At 40.5% G+C, this 16,532-nt stretch overlaps 1 protein-coding gene across 1 annotated transcript; it reads right to left on the bottom strand.

Moving 5' to 3' along the window:
- Window positions 1–1,197: 1,197 nt before the first annotated feature.
- Window positions 1,198–16,333, bottom strand: CHMP5 (charged multivesicular body protein 5). Its single transcript, XM_019424163.2, has 8 exons — window positions 16,182–16,333; window positions 15,327–15,431; window positions 13,861–13,907; window positions 11,944–12,037; window positions 11,744–11,815; window positions 7,075–7,183; window positions 4,322–4,434; window positions 1,198–1,845 (listed from the first exon to the last, which is right to left on the bottom strand). The coding sequence occupies exons 1-8, from the start codon at window positions 16,248–16,250 to the stop codon at window positions 1,795–1,797; spliced, it is 660 nt and encodes a 219-aa protein (XP_019279708.1). The 5' UTR covers window positions 16,251–16,333; the 3' UTR covers window positions 1,198–1,794.
- Between the last annotated feature and the right edge of the window lie 199 nt (window positions 16,334–16,532).

The following is a 16,532-nucleotide window of genomic DNA, read 5'->3' as shown; positions in this document are numbered from 1 at the left end:
CAAGGGAGTAGAGATTGTTAGAATGATTGATCACAGGTATCTGATGCACTAAAAAGGTCTAGTTGGAAGACTATCAACCATTACAATTGGCTATATATAGGGCACTGATAACATTGGCAAGAAAGAAAGCAGGAATATTTGCTGAGAGTGAATCCCAAGAAAATAAGCTCAATTTAGGTATCAGATTTTAGGTAATGGTGGGACATTTCATTGGGAATGCCCAGTACTGAAAATAAGAATGAAGAGGTCTAGACTAGTGACAATTATTTTGAGTCTTTAGCAATAGGTAATACATAAAATGTTGGGTGTGACATGTTTCAAAGAGAATATAAAGGGTGAGAGGAAGTCCAAGATTGAAACTATAATGAAAGAAATATTTAAAGAGCTGAATGAGAAATTATAGAGAGGCCAAGGAAGATTTCAAGAAGGTAATGATGAATAGTACAAAGGCTTCTTGAGAGGGTGAGATTAGTCTGCACGAATGAATCATTAAAGACCCTGCAATTAGGCAGGAGTTTGGACTCCTGGCACCTTCCAAGAAAAGAATGAAGCCTCTGTTTTTGTTGTTAATAATCCTTCATAAGAGAATAGCAGGCTGCAAAGTATAGTTAACCCTTGAACAACATGGGGAATAGGGCACAGTTGAAAATCTGCATCTAACTTTTAACTCCCCCCAAACTTAACTACTAATAGCCTACTATTGACCAAAAGTCTTACCAATAACATAAACAATTAACTCATATTTTGTACATGTATTAGAAACAATAAAGTGAGGAAAAAGAAAATATTATAAGAAAATCATAAGGAGAAAATACATTTACAATACTGTACTGAAAAAAGTCCATGTAGAAGTAGATCGTGTTCAAACCTGTATTGTGTAAGTGTCAACTGTACTCACGACCATTACCTCAATGATTCATCACAAAAGCCTTGTGAAGTGAGCATGATTTTACTAATAAGGAAGGTTAGTGAAGTGACTAGGCTACATAGTAGTTATTAGACAGTAGATGAGGGCCCAGGCCTGGATTGTTCTTTATTCTTTCCTCTGATGCTAGCAGTTAAGTTTGATTTCTAGACTGAATCAACATTAAAATTATATTATTCCTGTACTAGAGGTTTTAGGCTGTAGTGATATTAAAATTGTATCCTTTTGAAAAATATTTATTGAGTATAAATAAATGTCCTGTACACATTAAATATCAAGAAATATTCATTATTGATTACAAGTCAGGCTGTAATACTGAGGGAACCACAGAATCAAAATATCCACTCATGATATAGTAGTGATAATTCCATTCCAATATCAGACATAGTAATGAATTACTCACAAGACACAATAAAACCCATCAAAAAGGCTACCACTTTAACCAACCTATAATACCACAATAGAAAATGGTTTTGAATCATAGTATAAGCAGTCCCAATAATCTCATCTTTGTCTTATCAATTTATCAATTTGAGATTGTGGAGTTAACACTATCTTAGAATGTAAAGATTCCACTTCCTTGGTTTTATTTCAAATTATTATTAATAAATGAAAACAAGTCATACATAGCCACTGATACTTTTAAGTACATTAGTCTTAAGAAAAAAGACATAAAAATTTAGTATGAAGAAAGCATCCCCCAAACAATGAGTCTCTTAACGGAAAAAAAATAAAAGAGCACTATAATTAACCTTTCCTTCAAAGAAAGGAAAGAAACATAAATCTGTTATGGTAAATTCGGAAAGATAAATATTTCCTAGTCCCACAATATGTGTTTATTTTACACGATGTATTTGAATGATGCAAGTCTATGAAGCAGGGATCTGTGGTAATCCAAATTCATCCACCAGGACTCCATCCTGTGAAAAGAAAGCAATGTGTAGTGCCACTGTTTTTCAGTTGATAAAACAAATGATCACAAGTATTCAGTAGTCAAAATTCATTTCCCAGTGCTTAATCAGTGAACACCAAAATCCCACTGAGAAGATTAGAAAGCATTTTCATGAAAGATAAAGGGTGTAGTGATAAGATAAGAAAAGACTGGAAAAGCTCAGGGTGGTTCTTTGCAGCATAAAGGAAGAGTGAAAGAGCAAGAGACACTTACGAGTAAACTAGGAAGGGTCTGGGTGGAAAGGATGAGGAGTCAGTCCTTGCCTCCAGATTCCCATTTTCACTCTGATGTCTTTTTTTTTTTTTAATTTTTTTTTTTTTAACGTTTATTTATTTTTGAGACAGAGAGAGACAGAGCATGAATGGGGAAGGGGCAGAGAGAGGGAGACACAGAATCTGAAACAGGCTCCAGGCTCTGAGCGGTCAGCACAGAGCCCGATGCGGGGCTCGAACTCACAGACTGCGAGATCATGACCTGAGCTGAAGCCGGCCATTCAACCCACTGAGCCACCCAGGCGCCTCTCACTCTGATTTCTAAAGTGAACCATTATCTTTTGTAGCTTCCCAATCCTTAAAGGAGCAGTGCCCCAGGACAGGCAGTTATTTCCATATCATACTTTTCTACAAACTTAGAGACAGCAATACTACTATCCATTAAGAAACCATATCTCAACGGCACATTTAACACAGGAATCTGTGACCTTCTAAAAGTAGAAATAACATAGATGCTTTAGGGTACTGAAAAGGTAAGCTGTGGTGGTAGAGTTAATAAAAATCATTTCAGGTGGGGGCAACTGGGTGGCTCAATCGGTTGAGTGACTTCAACTCAGGTCATGATCTCATGGTTCATGAGTAAGCCCTGCTCACTGGCTGTCAGGCTCACTGCTGTCAGTGCAGAGCCTGCTTTGGATCCTCTGTACCCCCCGCCCCTCCTTGCTTACACATGTACTCTCACTCAAAAATAAATAAAAGATTAAAAAAAATTATTTCAGGGGTGCCTGGATGGCTCAGTCGGTTAAACGGCTGACTCTTGGTTTTGGCTCAGGTCATGATTTCGTATTTCATGAGTTTGAGCCCTGTTTTGGGCTCTGCACTGACAGTGCAGAGTCTGCTTGGGATTCTCTCTCTCTCCCTCTCTCTCTCTGCCCCCTCCTGCTCACACTGTCCCTCTCGAAATGAATAAACTTAAAAAAATTAAAAAAAAATAATTTTAGGTAAGCTGAGAAAAAGCAACCTATAACCCTGGAACCCTGAAATGACCAGAGACAGGGGTGGGGTGGAATGAGCAGTAGAGAAAAGTAAGATTACTCTAGACTCAAGGAAGAAGGGAGGGTATGGTAGGGGGAAGATGCACATTCATAGAAATTAGCTATAAGGGACCTTGGAAATGATCTACTTCCCACCTTTTGCTCCCCACATTTCACATGCAGGAAAAACTGATAAGGTTCTGAGAGAAAATAAGAATTTCTAATTTGCTCCAAGTCATACAGTAAACAAAGGCAGAGCTGAAACTGGCTCTCACTCAAGGACTGTGCACACTGAACGTGCACATTGGGAGATAAAGCAAACACCAAGGAGATAAGGCAAACAGAAAAAATGGCAAGAGAAAAAAATGACACATTACACCAGGAACTAAGATGGAGTGAACAGGATTTCATAAGCAACAAAATTTTATCTGTTTATAATAATGACAACTGTATAGCTTTGGACGGGGCTTTCAGTGCGAAGTCCTTTTACATACAAGATCTAACTTGTTCTACACAACAATTATGTAAGATAATTGTAATTATCTGCATTTTACAGATGTAAGGATCAGAAAAGTTCACAACAATTAAGTGATTTGTCAAGGTCTCATAGGGAGTTAGTGGCAGGACTGAGACTTAAACCCAGGTGTCCTGATTCTTTACCTTGTTAATGAGAAACTTTCAACATTAAGTTTTATACTTAAATTATTAATCCCTATTTAAAAAAATCCACCTGGAGCATTCCCTTTTGAATATACTCTCTCTGTAAAGAGAGCTTTCATACTATTCTTCCTTTCTGATTTTAGACTCTAATAAACTTTTGCCTGCTGCTCAAAAAGAAAAAAAAAAGTCCACCCTACAATTAAGCAGTGTGTATGGAAGATAGAACTTTCTTTCACACTGCTGCCCAGCATGGTTCATGAATGTGTTGGTAATGCTTTTCCAGGAAATACTGTCTGAAACCTAGAAATGGCACCCAGTGCAAGCTCACAAGGGTAATTCCTGGGCCTCAGTGACACTACGTACACAGCCTGTCCACAGTCCAATGCAAGAAAACTAGACTTTCAAGGGGTCCCAAAACAATGACTAGCACGGTCTTTCCCCGTTCAAACTTAAGACTACCTTGTAGATTCCCAAATTGGGATCAAGCAAAAAACCTTAACCATTTTGCATAGCAAACATAAAGAGAAAAAGCTTTCACCTTATTCTTTGTGTCAGTGGGAACGCCTTCTGGAATTGCAGGTGCAGATGCCGCTTCATCCAAGTAAGAACTGTCTTCATCAGCCAGAAGCTCGTCACCCAGTGCATCCAACTCTGAGATTGAAACAGTTGACATTTCAAAAACAGTTATGCAAGAAAACTGGCAGCTAATGTTAAGAAAGTTAGCCAAATTATTATGAGACATGAAACAAAACAAAGGGAAAAGGATTTTTAATTTTTAAAAAATATTTTATTTATTTTTGACAGAATACAAGCAGGGGAGGGGCAGAGAGAAAGGGACAGAGGATTTGAAGCAGGCTGTGAGCTGACAGTAGTGAGCCCAATGAGGGGCTCAAATTCAAGAACTGTGAGATCATGACTGGAGCCAAAGTTGGACTCAATGGACTGAGCCACCCAGGTGCCTGGGGGGAAAGGATTATTAATCTCTATTTTCAAAATAAAAGATGACCATCTTAAGAAATTTTCAAGGGAACTGATGTGGTAGAATCTATGAAAAACACAAATCAAAGTAAAACAAAACAACCATTCCCCACAGGTTTACAAAGCCCTAGTCTTCATGAGAAGAGTCTATATATAGCTATCAGTTGGCCAATTCAAATTAGAAAATCTGGACAATAACAAATGCAAAAAATTCTCTCTCAGTTATTGATGAGCTTGAGAGAAGGCAGTGAAAGGCATGAAACTGTTGCATACTGAGTGACCATCACATGAAATCAAGCTTTAAAAATATGTCTATGGTAAAGTGAGTTGGAAGTGACCAGGAAGAATGACAATAGCAGATAGAGACATAGCAGGAAACTCAGGATGGGAAATAAAATAAAGAAATGAATGTGAAAAAAAAAAGGTTCTAGGCAAAAACAGAATGGGAGAAAGAAGGGAGGAGGTGAGAGGAAGGGAGGGGGGAGAGAGAGGAGGAGAAGAAGAGGAGAAGAACTGAGATGGGAATCATGTGACAGAAAATCCTGTGTGAGGTGGTTCTGCCATCTACCTAGTTACTCATGCTAGACACTGACATTTTTTTTTAATGTTTTATTTATTTATTTTGAGAGAGAGAGAAGTGGGGGAGGGGCAGAGAGACGGAGAGACAGAATCTCAAGCAGGTTCCACACCATCAGTTCAAGGCCTGATGCGGGGCTGGATCTCACAAACCGCAAGATCATGACCTGAGCCGAGATCAAGAGTCAGACACTTAACTGACTGCGCTGCCCAGGTGCCCCCGACAAACATTCTTGACCTCCCCTCCTTCCACATCCACTTTTCTGTTTCTGCTACTATCACCTTAGTCGCTATCATCTTTTCTTTAAAATTTTATTTATCTTTTAAATTCCAGTATAATTAACACACAGTGTTATATTCACTTCAGGTGTACAATATAGTAATTCAATAATTCTGTACATTACTCAGGCTCATCATGATAAATGTACTCTTACTCCCATCACCAATTTTGCCTGTCCCCCACCTACCTCCCCTCTAGCAGTTTGTTCTCTATAGTTAATAGTCTGTTTCTTTACCTCTTTTTTCTTGGTTTTGTTTCTTTTTTTTTTTTTTTTTAATTTTTTTTTTAATGTTTATTTATTTTTGAGACAGAGAGAGACAGAGCATGAACGGGGGAAGGTCAGAGAGAGACGGAGACACAGAATCTGAAATAGGCTCCAGGCTCTGAGCTGTCAGCACAGAGCGTGACGCGGGGCTCGAACTCACGGACTCCAAGATCATGACCTGAGCCGAAGTCGGCCGCTTAACCGACTGAGCCTCCCAGGCGCCCCTTGGTTTTGTTTCTTAAATTCCACATATAAGTGAAATCATATGGTATTTGTCTTTCTCTGACTTATTTCACTTAGCATAATACCCTCTAGTTCCATCCATATTGTTGCAAATGCTAAGATTTCACTCTTTTTGATGGTAATATTCCATTGTGTGTGTGTGTGTGTGTGTATCTACATCTTTATCCATTCATCTATGGATGGACACTTGGGACTGCTTCCATATCTTGGCTATTAAAAGTAGTGCTGCAAGAAATAAAAGGTGCACGTATTTTTTTCAAATTAGTGTTTTCATTTCTTTGGGCAAAGGCTCCTCTCCCTGAGGCCAGGCAACAACCCCTCCCATTTTTTTCCTATTATCCCCTGCTCATTCTTCAGGACCCATGCCTGTGCCCACTCCCAACTAGGATAGATTCCCCAGCTATGTGCTCCATGGTACCCCACACTTCTCCTTCCCAACAGTTTGTGCTCTTGTAATTAATCACTTGAAGTAAGTTTCTTACCCCTGGTGATGGAAGCTTCATAAATGCAGGGACCATATTTGCCTTCTTCAATGTTGAATTCCTAGCACCTAACATAGTACCTGGCCTATGGTAGATGCACACGAAGTACTTGCCAGTGACTGTTTCTTGATCTGCTTTGTTGTTCTGAGGGAGAGGACTCCAAAAATAGGGAGAGCAAAATCAAAAGGAAAATGGCAGGGAAACACAGTGCTTAGATACCAAGCACCAGGTCAGCAGACACTTTTGCCCATATTTTCCTCCAGAGCTTATCTGTCCAAGAGTTGTTAGTGGATCATGCACATCTGACATGCCAGCTTCATAAGCTCTTTGCCCAGAGGCCGTACCATAAACTAACTCTCACAGAACCTTCACTGGAATTTTCTCTAGCATTTGGGAAAAGGTCCCAGGAAGTTGCTCCTTTCAGACTCTAAAACTTTTTTTTCCCAACTGCTTTTCCCATAACATACCTGCTTCCAGGTCATCTTCGTCTAATTCTGGGGTGCCATAACTACGGCTCAGTGCTTCTTGGATTTCACTGGCATCTTCCATCATATCTTCTAGCTGGTCTTGTAAATCCTTGTAGAAATGTATATGACAGTTTTCATTAATTTTTTACTATTTTCCTCTAACTAACCCTCACTCCACTCTCTCCTCTGAATCTCAGAAGCAAGTGATTTTTATTTATTTATTTATTTTTTTTTTAATTTTTTAACATTTATTTTTGAGACAGAGAGAGACAGAGCATGAACAGGGGAGGGTCAGAGAGAGGGAGACACAGAATCTGAAACAGGCTCCAGGCTCTGAGCTGTCAGCCCAGAGCCCGACGCGGGGCTTGAACTCACTGACCGCGAGATCATGACCTGAGTCGAAGTCGGCCGCCCAACCGACTGAGCCACCCAGGCGCCCCAGCAAGCGATTTTTAAAAAGATAACGTATGCAAAATGGTGAGCACATACCAGTTTTCAACAATTGTTAGTTCCCTACCCTTAACTCAGTCCTTGCCTACTGACTGCTTTTAGTCAACAACTGACCAGGTGCTCCTGTAAAGTACAGGTCTGAATAACTCCTGAATGCCCCTTCCAATTAAAAGTATAAAAGAGCTTAATGAATTATTTAAAAATCACAAAACTGAAGAGTCCCATAACAATAACCGTGAATGCCAATGGCCACATAATCCTCCTTTTTGGTGATAAAATGTAAACTCAAAATTAAGGAAGAATTAAATTGGGGCACCTGGCTGGTTCAGTCTGAAGAGCATGTGACTCTTGATCTTGGGGTCATGGGCTTGAGCCCCATGCTAGGTGTAAAGATAACTGAAAAAAAAAAAACCTTAAAAAAAAAGAAAAGAGGGGCGCCTGGGTGGCTCGGTCGGTTGAGCGTCTGACTTCAGCTGAGGTCATGATCTCACAGTCTGTGGGTTCGAGCCCCACATCGGGCTCTGTGCTGACAGCTCAGAGCCTGGAGCCTGCTTCCGACCCTGTATCTCCCTCTCTCTCTGCCCCTCCCCCACTCTCACTTTGTCTCACTCTCTCAAAAATAAATAAATGTAAAAAATTAAAAAAAAGAAAAGAATTAAATTGGTGATCTTGCATTTGAATTTAAGGTGCTTCAGGGAAGTCCAAAGTCCTACTGCAAGAACAGATGCCCATTAGTCTGTCATTACAGAAAGTTTACCTAAAACACTAAATTCAGCCTCCACACTATCAACATTTTTCTAGTTTATGGAGAAAAGGAGGTAATAGAGACAAGCAAATTAATCTTCTTAAGTCAGCCAAAGATGGACTATACTGTGTAGGGAAAAAAGACAACAGTGGAAACAACTGGGTGGTACAAAAAGTTGTACTGAGCCAACCCTGGATGGAGAAACAGAAATGGAATCAGGATAGGCTTGATATCCGAGACCAGGCTGGTGAAAATAATTGACTGAGAGCATAAGTCATCTGTGAATGATCTACCTGTGATTAGCTAGAAGACTACAAAGCCAGGAATAATGTAAAAAGCAATCTGAGAAGTGCTACAGCATAATAAAGGGCAGCTAATATAATGGCTAGGAGCACAGACTCTGAAGCTCAAATCTTGCCTTACTCAATGAGAAATAAAGCCTCTAAGCCTTAATGTCCTTGTCCATAAAATAAGATTATTAATAGGCATACCTCATAGGATTATTAAAGGATTTATCACAGTAATACATGTAAAACACTAAGCACTTAATACTATATATCTTCCATTGTGTTAAGGATGTGCAGAGCAACAATATGCTCGTTATATGCTGAAAATTCCACAGAGAGGAAAGAGAGTATTGTTGATAATGCAGAAAGTCCAAACCAGCACCATTTATCCTTCAGAATTTTTTTAAATTTGTTTTAATGTTTATTTATTTTTGAGAGAGACAGAGTGAGTGGGGGAGGGGCAGAGAGAGACAGACACACAGACACACAGACACACACACACAGAATCCAAAGCAGGGTCCCGGCTCCGAGCCGTCAGCACAGAGCCTGATGCGGGGCTCGAACCCACAAACCACGAGATCATGACCTGAGCTGAAGTTGGACACAACCAACTGAGCCACCCAGGCACCCCTATCCTTCAGAATTTTTAAAGCAATGCAAAACATTTGAAAAACTCCTCTTGGCCCACAAATTGGAGGTTTGTTTTTCCATTTAAAGGTGAGGGAGACAGGGGCACCTGGGTGCCTCAGTAGGTTAGGTGTCCGACTTCAGCTCAGCTCATGATCTTGGGGTTCATGGGTTCGAGCCCTGTGTTGGGCTCTGAGCTCAGAGCTCAGAGACTGGAGCCCGCTTCAGATTCGGTGTCTCCCTCTCTCTCTGCCCCTCCCCTGCTTGTGCTTGCTCACTCTCTCTCTCTCTCTCTCTCTCTCTCTCTCTCATAAACATTAAAAGAAAAAAAAGGTGACAGGGCACCTGGGTGGCTCCATTGGTTAAGCGTCTGACTTCGGCTCAGGTCATGATCTCACAGTTTGTGAGTTCAAGCCCCGCGTCAGGCTCTGTGCTGACAGCTCAGAGCCTGGAGCCTGCTTCATGTTCTATGTCTCTCTTTCTGCCCCTCCCCTGCTCATGCAGTCTCTATCTCTCAAAAATAAATAAACATTAAAAAAAAAAAAAAAAAGGTGAGGGAGACAGTAAAATGAAAAACACTTAAAAAAATTTTTTTAAATATTTATTTATTTGAGAGAGAGAGAGAGAGAGAGAGAGAGAGAGAAAGAGCATGATCATGACCTAAGCCAAAATTAATAGTTGGACGTTCAACTGGCTGAACCACCCAAGTGCCCCAAAAAAACTTTTTTAAAAAAGAAAGCACTATGCTGTATTTTCAAGTGCCAAACTACTATGCTGTACACATGTAACATTCTGCTGTACAGAGAAGCGCTGGCTGAAATTAAAAAGAGTGAAAACACAGAGTAAGTAGTTAGGTCAAGCTCTGCCATGCTATCACATATCAACACAAGTCTCCTCAAGTCATTTATGAATAGGATTCCTAGCAATAGACTTTATGAAAGACACACACACACTAATTAGCACACAAAGAATTAACAGGCTTAATATTGGATAAGAAACACAAAAATAATACAAATATAAGCACTAGACTTGACATGCAGAAACTGAAAAATAGGAAGGCTAGAAACAGAGGAACATACATACACATGGGTAAAATACTAAAGAATGAGTGAGAGCTATCAAACAGTGAAAATGTTTTATAAAGTATTTTAGGAAAACAAATGGAATTCAAAATATATAGTCCAGCCAGAGACAGACACAGACAGAGGCACACACCAAAAGGGAGAGAAAGGAGTTCTCTACCTGCCATGTGGGCAAATCTACTAGGAGACAGGAAAAGGATAATTAGATAGGGAACGAGACAGGCAACTACAAGTAAAAGATGGAGAGACAAAACAAAACAGAAAACAAAACAAAAACAACAACAGAAAAATTCCAGTTTCTATTTTGTTTATAGTAAAGAGCTCTCATTAAAACATAAGGAACCCTGTAAACGGAAAATAAAATTCAACTGCATTATATTACCAAATAGCATTGTACAAATAAGACAAACATACATGGAACACTTTTCTTAGTAAATGTCTGGGAAGATTTCACTGAGCTTAACTCTGTAAGCAGAGACTGGTGGAGGATTAGAGAGAAAGCCACAGGCAGTGTAAGGAGGGGTGCTTGAAAAAAGAGGAGGAATGTCCTTACTTGTACTGTAGATCAGCACTCTCAGAGAATACCTCTTCAGATGTAGCAAGATGTCAGGAAGTCAGTAAGTACTCAACCAACAAATATTGCTTGAATCGGGCAACTGCTTTAGCTCCTTTAATAGTCTCTTGTTCATTTGCTCAGCAATCATAGAAACTTTCTGAACACCAACTACAGCCAGGCATTGTTCAAGGTATGGGATATAACAGTGAAAAAATCATGTCCCTGCTCTCATACAAAGAGACATTCTACTCAGGGATAGAAGTAAAGACCACCACTGTACTTGCAGAAAGGTAGCCTCTTTCCTCCGGTCAGTCACCACTCACTCCCTCTGCTATCCCTACTTGCCATCTGGGCTGTTCCCCTGAAAGAAGTGAGAGGAGTGCTTAGGGCTCACCTCCCAGCCAAAGCACGATCTCAAAAGACATGTTAATTTTAAGAGCCTAATGACATTATTATTAAAAATCTAAAGAGAGTTACTAGCAAAAGGAACCAGCTCTACTCCAGAAAGTGTGTTAAGCACCTGACTTATATAGCCTCATTAACACTTGTGACCATCCTGGGGGATGGACAGCAACATCACTACTTTACAATTGTGGAAACAGACTCAAAATCATTAAGTGAGTCAGAAGTAACAGGAAACTGGGGGCTTATTTACTGAGTGCCTATTATATTCTAGATATTATGTATGTAGACACACCAGCTCATTTATTTCATCCTCATAATAACTGTATATGGCATTAGGATCCTGGTGTTAACAAGGAAACAGACACATTTGGTACCCTACCCCAAAGTTACTCTATTAGTAAATGGCAAGCCCAAGATTCAATCTGTCTTCTGTGTTCTTCCCATTACATTCACATTCATTTGGATTCTTTCCAAATCTACTATACTACATTCTTACAGAAACTAGCATACATCTCACCTCAATCTGGTCAATTTTCACTTGCTTGTATGCTTTCTTCATTTCCTTTACTCCCAGTTTCATAGCATCAACCTAAAAAAGGGTAAGAGAGAACACCATGTTTTAAAAAGCCATGCTAGTGAAATGGTCTTTTAAATACTATGGGAAAAGAGCACAACAGTTAAAAAAAAAAATCATGGGAAAAGGTGCTATGGAAGTACCGTGGTCTTGGTGTCCTTCAATGACTGGATGGTGTAATTGGCTTGTTCCATGTTAAATGACTGTTGGGCGAGATTGTCCCGCTGCTGCTCATACCTTTTCAGAATCAATTAAGAATGGTAAATGTGAGCCAGACAGAAATCCTCTGGAAGAAAGTATCTCTAACACTATATAAGTATTTCCTTTAAAAAAAAACAAAAAACTTTAGGGGCATCTGGGTGGCTCAGTTTAGCGTCCGACTCTTGGTTTCAGCTCAGGTCATGATCTCACAAAGCTCAGGTCATGATCTCACAAAGCTCAGGTCATGATCTCATTATCATGGGACTGAGCCTCGTGTTGGGCTCTGTGCTGGCGGCACAGGGCCTGCTTGGGATTCTCTCTCCTTCTTTCTCTCTGCCCTTTCCCCATGTGCGCTCTGTCTCTCTCTCAAAATAAATAAATAGACTTTAAAAAAATTACAAAAAATTAAATACACAGAAAAATTGGCAAAAACCATTTAATCACTCTAACACAAGCATCATGATGTACCCCTCCAGTCTTCTGTCTTTGTATCTTAGTTATAAGACTAATTTTCCCCTTAATATTACAGCCTTTGCTGTTTTCTATGCTACTATATACTATTTAATGTCTCTTTACAATGTTTCAAATGATTTCCTGTGATAAATTCCCAGAAGGAGAACTCTTGGGGCAAAGGGGGAGACTATTTTTAAGCTCTTCATACATATAACTAAACTGTTTTTCTAGTAGACTGAACTCCTTGAGGATAGGTATTGTATTTGACTAATCTTATATCCATGATTAGGTAATCCATCTGGCCTGATATAATGCCTGGTGCTCAAAATATGTTCTTTTTTTTAAAAATAAAGTTTTATATCAAAGTATAATACTACTTCAAAGACTTATGTCACTATGGTCTTTATACAACATCAGGAAACCATCTAACTATCCAACCAGCAGAAAATTGGTCAATTCATGGTGTGGGCAAATGGTGGTGGAATATCACCAGCCTGTTAAAAAGTATATCATTCTTAAAAAACGTTTAAAAGGAGAGAACTGCTCATGATGGAGAAGGACAACCTATATATACACAATTTTTCTTCTAAAAAGCCATATGCACATATACCATGCATGCACGAGCAGAGAAAAGAAACTAAGAAATCATCATTCTAAAAATGGTTAATTCTGATAGTAGGAATCTATGTAAATGTTCTTTTCTTCTGTTCATGTTTTTGTATTTTTCAAGCATGTATAATGAATATGTATTACTTAAACACTGCAGGCTACCTAAGAAGGGAATAGTTTTTACCACTCTCACTACCATGTTAGGCATTATAATTTCTTTTTCCAATTTTGTCTAATCTAAAAGGTGGTATCTGATAAAAAGGCATTTTAAAAATAAAAACAGAGATATCAACAACCTTTCTAGTTCCTTATTAGCTAATTACATCTGACCCCTACAATCCTGCAGAAGGTCTCATCAGTTGGACAGCCCACAAGGGTAAGCATCAAAGATGCTATCTGGCTTCTGCTCAGACATGGAGACATAGTCACCTAAAATAAATCCAGGACCCTTAAATCTATTCTAGTGGGAGGGAACAAATATTCAGGATCTTCAATTTTACAAAAAATAAATAAATAAAAAGGCATACTCTAATTAAATACATAATGGGAGAACCCTATAGATCTGGGTAGTCCAATACAGAAGCCATTTAGCCACATATAGCTACCTAAATTGTTAAAATTAAATAAAATTAAAACTTCAATTCCTTGGTCACACTAGCCACATTTCAAGCGCTCAATAGCCACATGTGGCTAAGAGCTACTGTACTGAACAGCGCATATATAGAACATCTACCATAGCAAAAAATTCTGTCTAGATGGACAGTGCTGGAGGAAAGGAGGTTACACTTATAACTTACATCCGCTTTTGCTTTAAAACCCTCAAGGCTTTCTGTTTGACCATATTCTGGGGAGAGAAACAGATATTAATGAAAAGAAGAAGAAAACACACATACAGTAAAAGAAATCTCCCATATCCTCAGACTTACATATCTACTTACTCTCTTCTTCAAAGTTGCAGACATGGTGGCTCCTGGACTCTTCCTCACTTCCCAAGCAGTCTTTAAGTCTCAACTCATCTGTCTTTGCATCCCACATCTCAGGGTACAGAATTATATTCCCTTTTCCTACTTCATATTATCTCCATGGCCATCCCCAATAGTGCCTATTTTGTATACCCAGTTGCCTTATGGAGATTCCCGACTTGGACATCCTGCTATCCATTCAAACTCAACATGCCCAAACTCCTCAACCTGTTCTCACCTTGGAAATAACTAACAATGGTCCCACCAATCCCTCACTTCTCTAGATTAAGAATCTTTAAATCAACCTTACCTTTCCTCTCTGTTGTCTCTACATGCAGTCATCTTGTTACTGATTTTCAGAACTTACTTTCCAACTGATTACTTTCCTGTCATTTTCATGACTGCCACCAGGGCTTAGGCTTTCATCTCAAGTCCAGATGAGCTTTCCTGCCTCTGGTCACTCTTCATTCCATGCCATCCAACTAAGATGGCTGAGAAAAGCCTCTTGTCACTTTCCTTTCTATACTGTTTCATAAATCTTTTTGTTCCTCCAATGAAGAAGGAAAAGCAGATATTATCTCACAAATAATGTTTCTATGTAGGAGAAACAGTGCTATGTAGGTCACACCAATTACTTCGTGAGTACACAAAATGCTCACACTATAAAGTATATTATCCCCATTTTATAGACAGAGAAACTGAGGTTCAGTAACACTAAATAACTTGTCCTAGCTCAAATAGTTAATAAGTTACAGAAACGGGAAAAAAGTAGGTAGTTCTATATCCACAGTCCAAACACTTAAATATAGTAATCTATGTTTCTAACAATAGAAGAGGAAAACAAGATATTAAGTGACTTTATAACGGTCACAGCTAGTAGATAGTGATGGTGTTACTAATAGAACACTGGTCTCCAGATGCCTAGTTCAGTACTTTTTCCCAGCATACCATTCCTTAACCAGTCTATTATACACACCTAACTTGACCAGCATGGCTCATAGTTCTGAGCATGTCCCAGCTCTACTCTCCAGATTGCCACCTTCTCAGAATATGTTAATTCCCATGTACATGATTCTGGACATGTGGTCAGCACTTTCTCTCCACCAGGCTAAACCCCAGCCTTCCTCTCCTATCAGGCTGCAAACTCCCCTCCCTGAAGGATACACTATCACATATTTTCTCTTTACCAGATTGTGAGCATCTCTTCTCTATCTCTCACCAGCCCTTACTGCTGGGCCCTATTTCCACAGGTGCTCAAATTAATCTGTCACAGCGCCTTTTGCCGCTGCCACCTCCCTTACCTTGGCAGGACCCTCTCTCATCTTCTTGATCTGATCCTTATACTTCACTAGCTCAGCATCCAGTCGAGAAATCTTCTTGTCAATAGATTCTGCCCTGCTGTCCACCTTAAAGAAACAGTGGTAATTATCACAATATACTTACATGAGAAGAGGCAGGAGAGGGAAGAAGGGTGGGAAACAGTGGTTCCTGACCAGGCGGACATTTCCAGTCAGAAACACTGGGGGGGGGGGGGGTTTATAAACTATACTCCACCCCTCAGATTCACATATTCCAGGACCCCTGAAAATCACTGGGTTGAGTTGACATTCCCCTACAATTGGAGACTAGTCCGGCTGGGAGCTCAACCAGAAGGTGTGTGAAACAGGCCAGGGCTGTAGCGCTAATGCTATTTGCTTAGATAAAGGGAGGTGGCTTAATGTGAGAGGCCAGAGTTCTGAATTTGCTGTTATTAAAATCCAGGATCGGGGTAAAGATATGTGGACCCAGGATATCACGTTGAGGGTCCTGATGTGGGAGAGGGATGAGAATAAATGAGGGGTAAAGGTTAGGACTGAAGTGGGAAGGATGTGGGCCTAATGGCTGGTTGGGGTAGGAGGAGAAGGAAAGAGCAAGTAAACACGGCAGTGGGCCTCAGAAGGAGTTGGGTGCAAGTAGGGGGAGACACTGATAGCTTAGGAATCCCTGGTTTGTGGCGTCAGGAATGACCCTGGGTAACAGCAATGAAGGTGTGGTGGTGAGGGCCGAGGTGTCCGGAACCAGGAACGCAATGGAGGAGTAGGAGCCGGGAGCCCAGGGTGGGCGGGGTCGGGAATGTCAGAGTCCCTCAGCCTAGTTATGCGTGGTCGAGTGCCCACCGTGCCAATGCAGTCAGTCAGGCTGGGCGGCGGAGCCTTGGGTTTCGCTTTTCCGAAGAATCGGTTCATCTTGGGCGGCCGCGAAGAAAACCCAAACACTGGAGCAAAACTAGAAACGGAAGTAGAATCACCTCCGCCTCCGCCTTGACTTCCTGCCCCCCCTCGCGCAAGCGCAATGTGCCTATTGCAGTTTCCCCGATCCTTTTTCCGGGTTTTCAGCTCGGCCTTCCGGGGAAGGAGAGCTCCCGGAGGTTGGAGGGTGCAGAGTCACCAGGGGCGTGGCCTCGGTGAAGGGCGTGGGCGTGGCTTCAAGTGAGTGGGGCGGGACCTCGGCTGAGTGGGTGGGGCCGA

Source organism: Panthera pardus, unplaced genomic scaffold, assembly GCF_024362965.1.
Source record: "Panthera pardus isolate Hobbes unplaced genomic scaffold, ASM2436296v1 HiC_scaffold_20, whole genome shotgun sequence".
In the NCBI taxonomy this organism is placed as follows: Eukaryota; Metazoa; Chordata; class Mammalia; order Carnivora; family Felidae; genus Panthera; species Panthera pardus.
The sequence above is the reverse complement of the archived record's forward strand: the minus strand, read 5'-3'. Positions and strand labels throughout refer to the sequence as shown.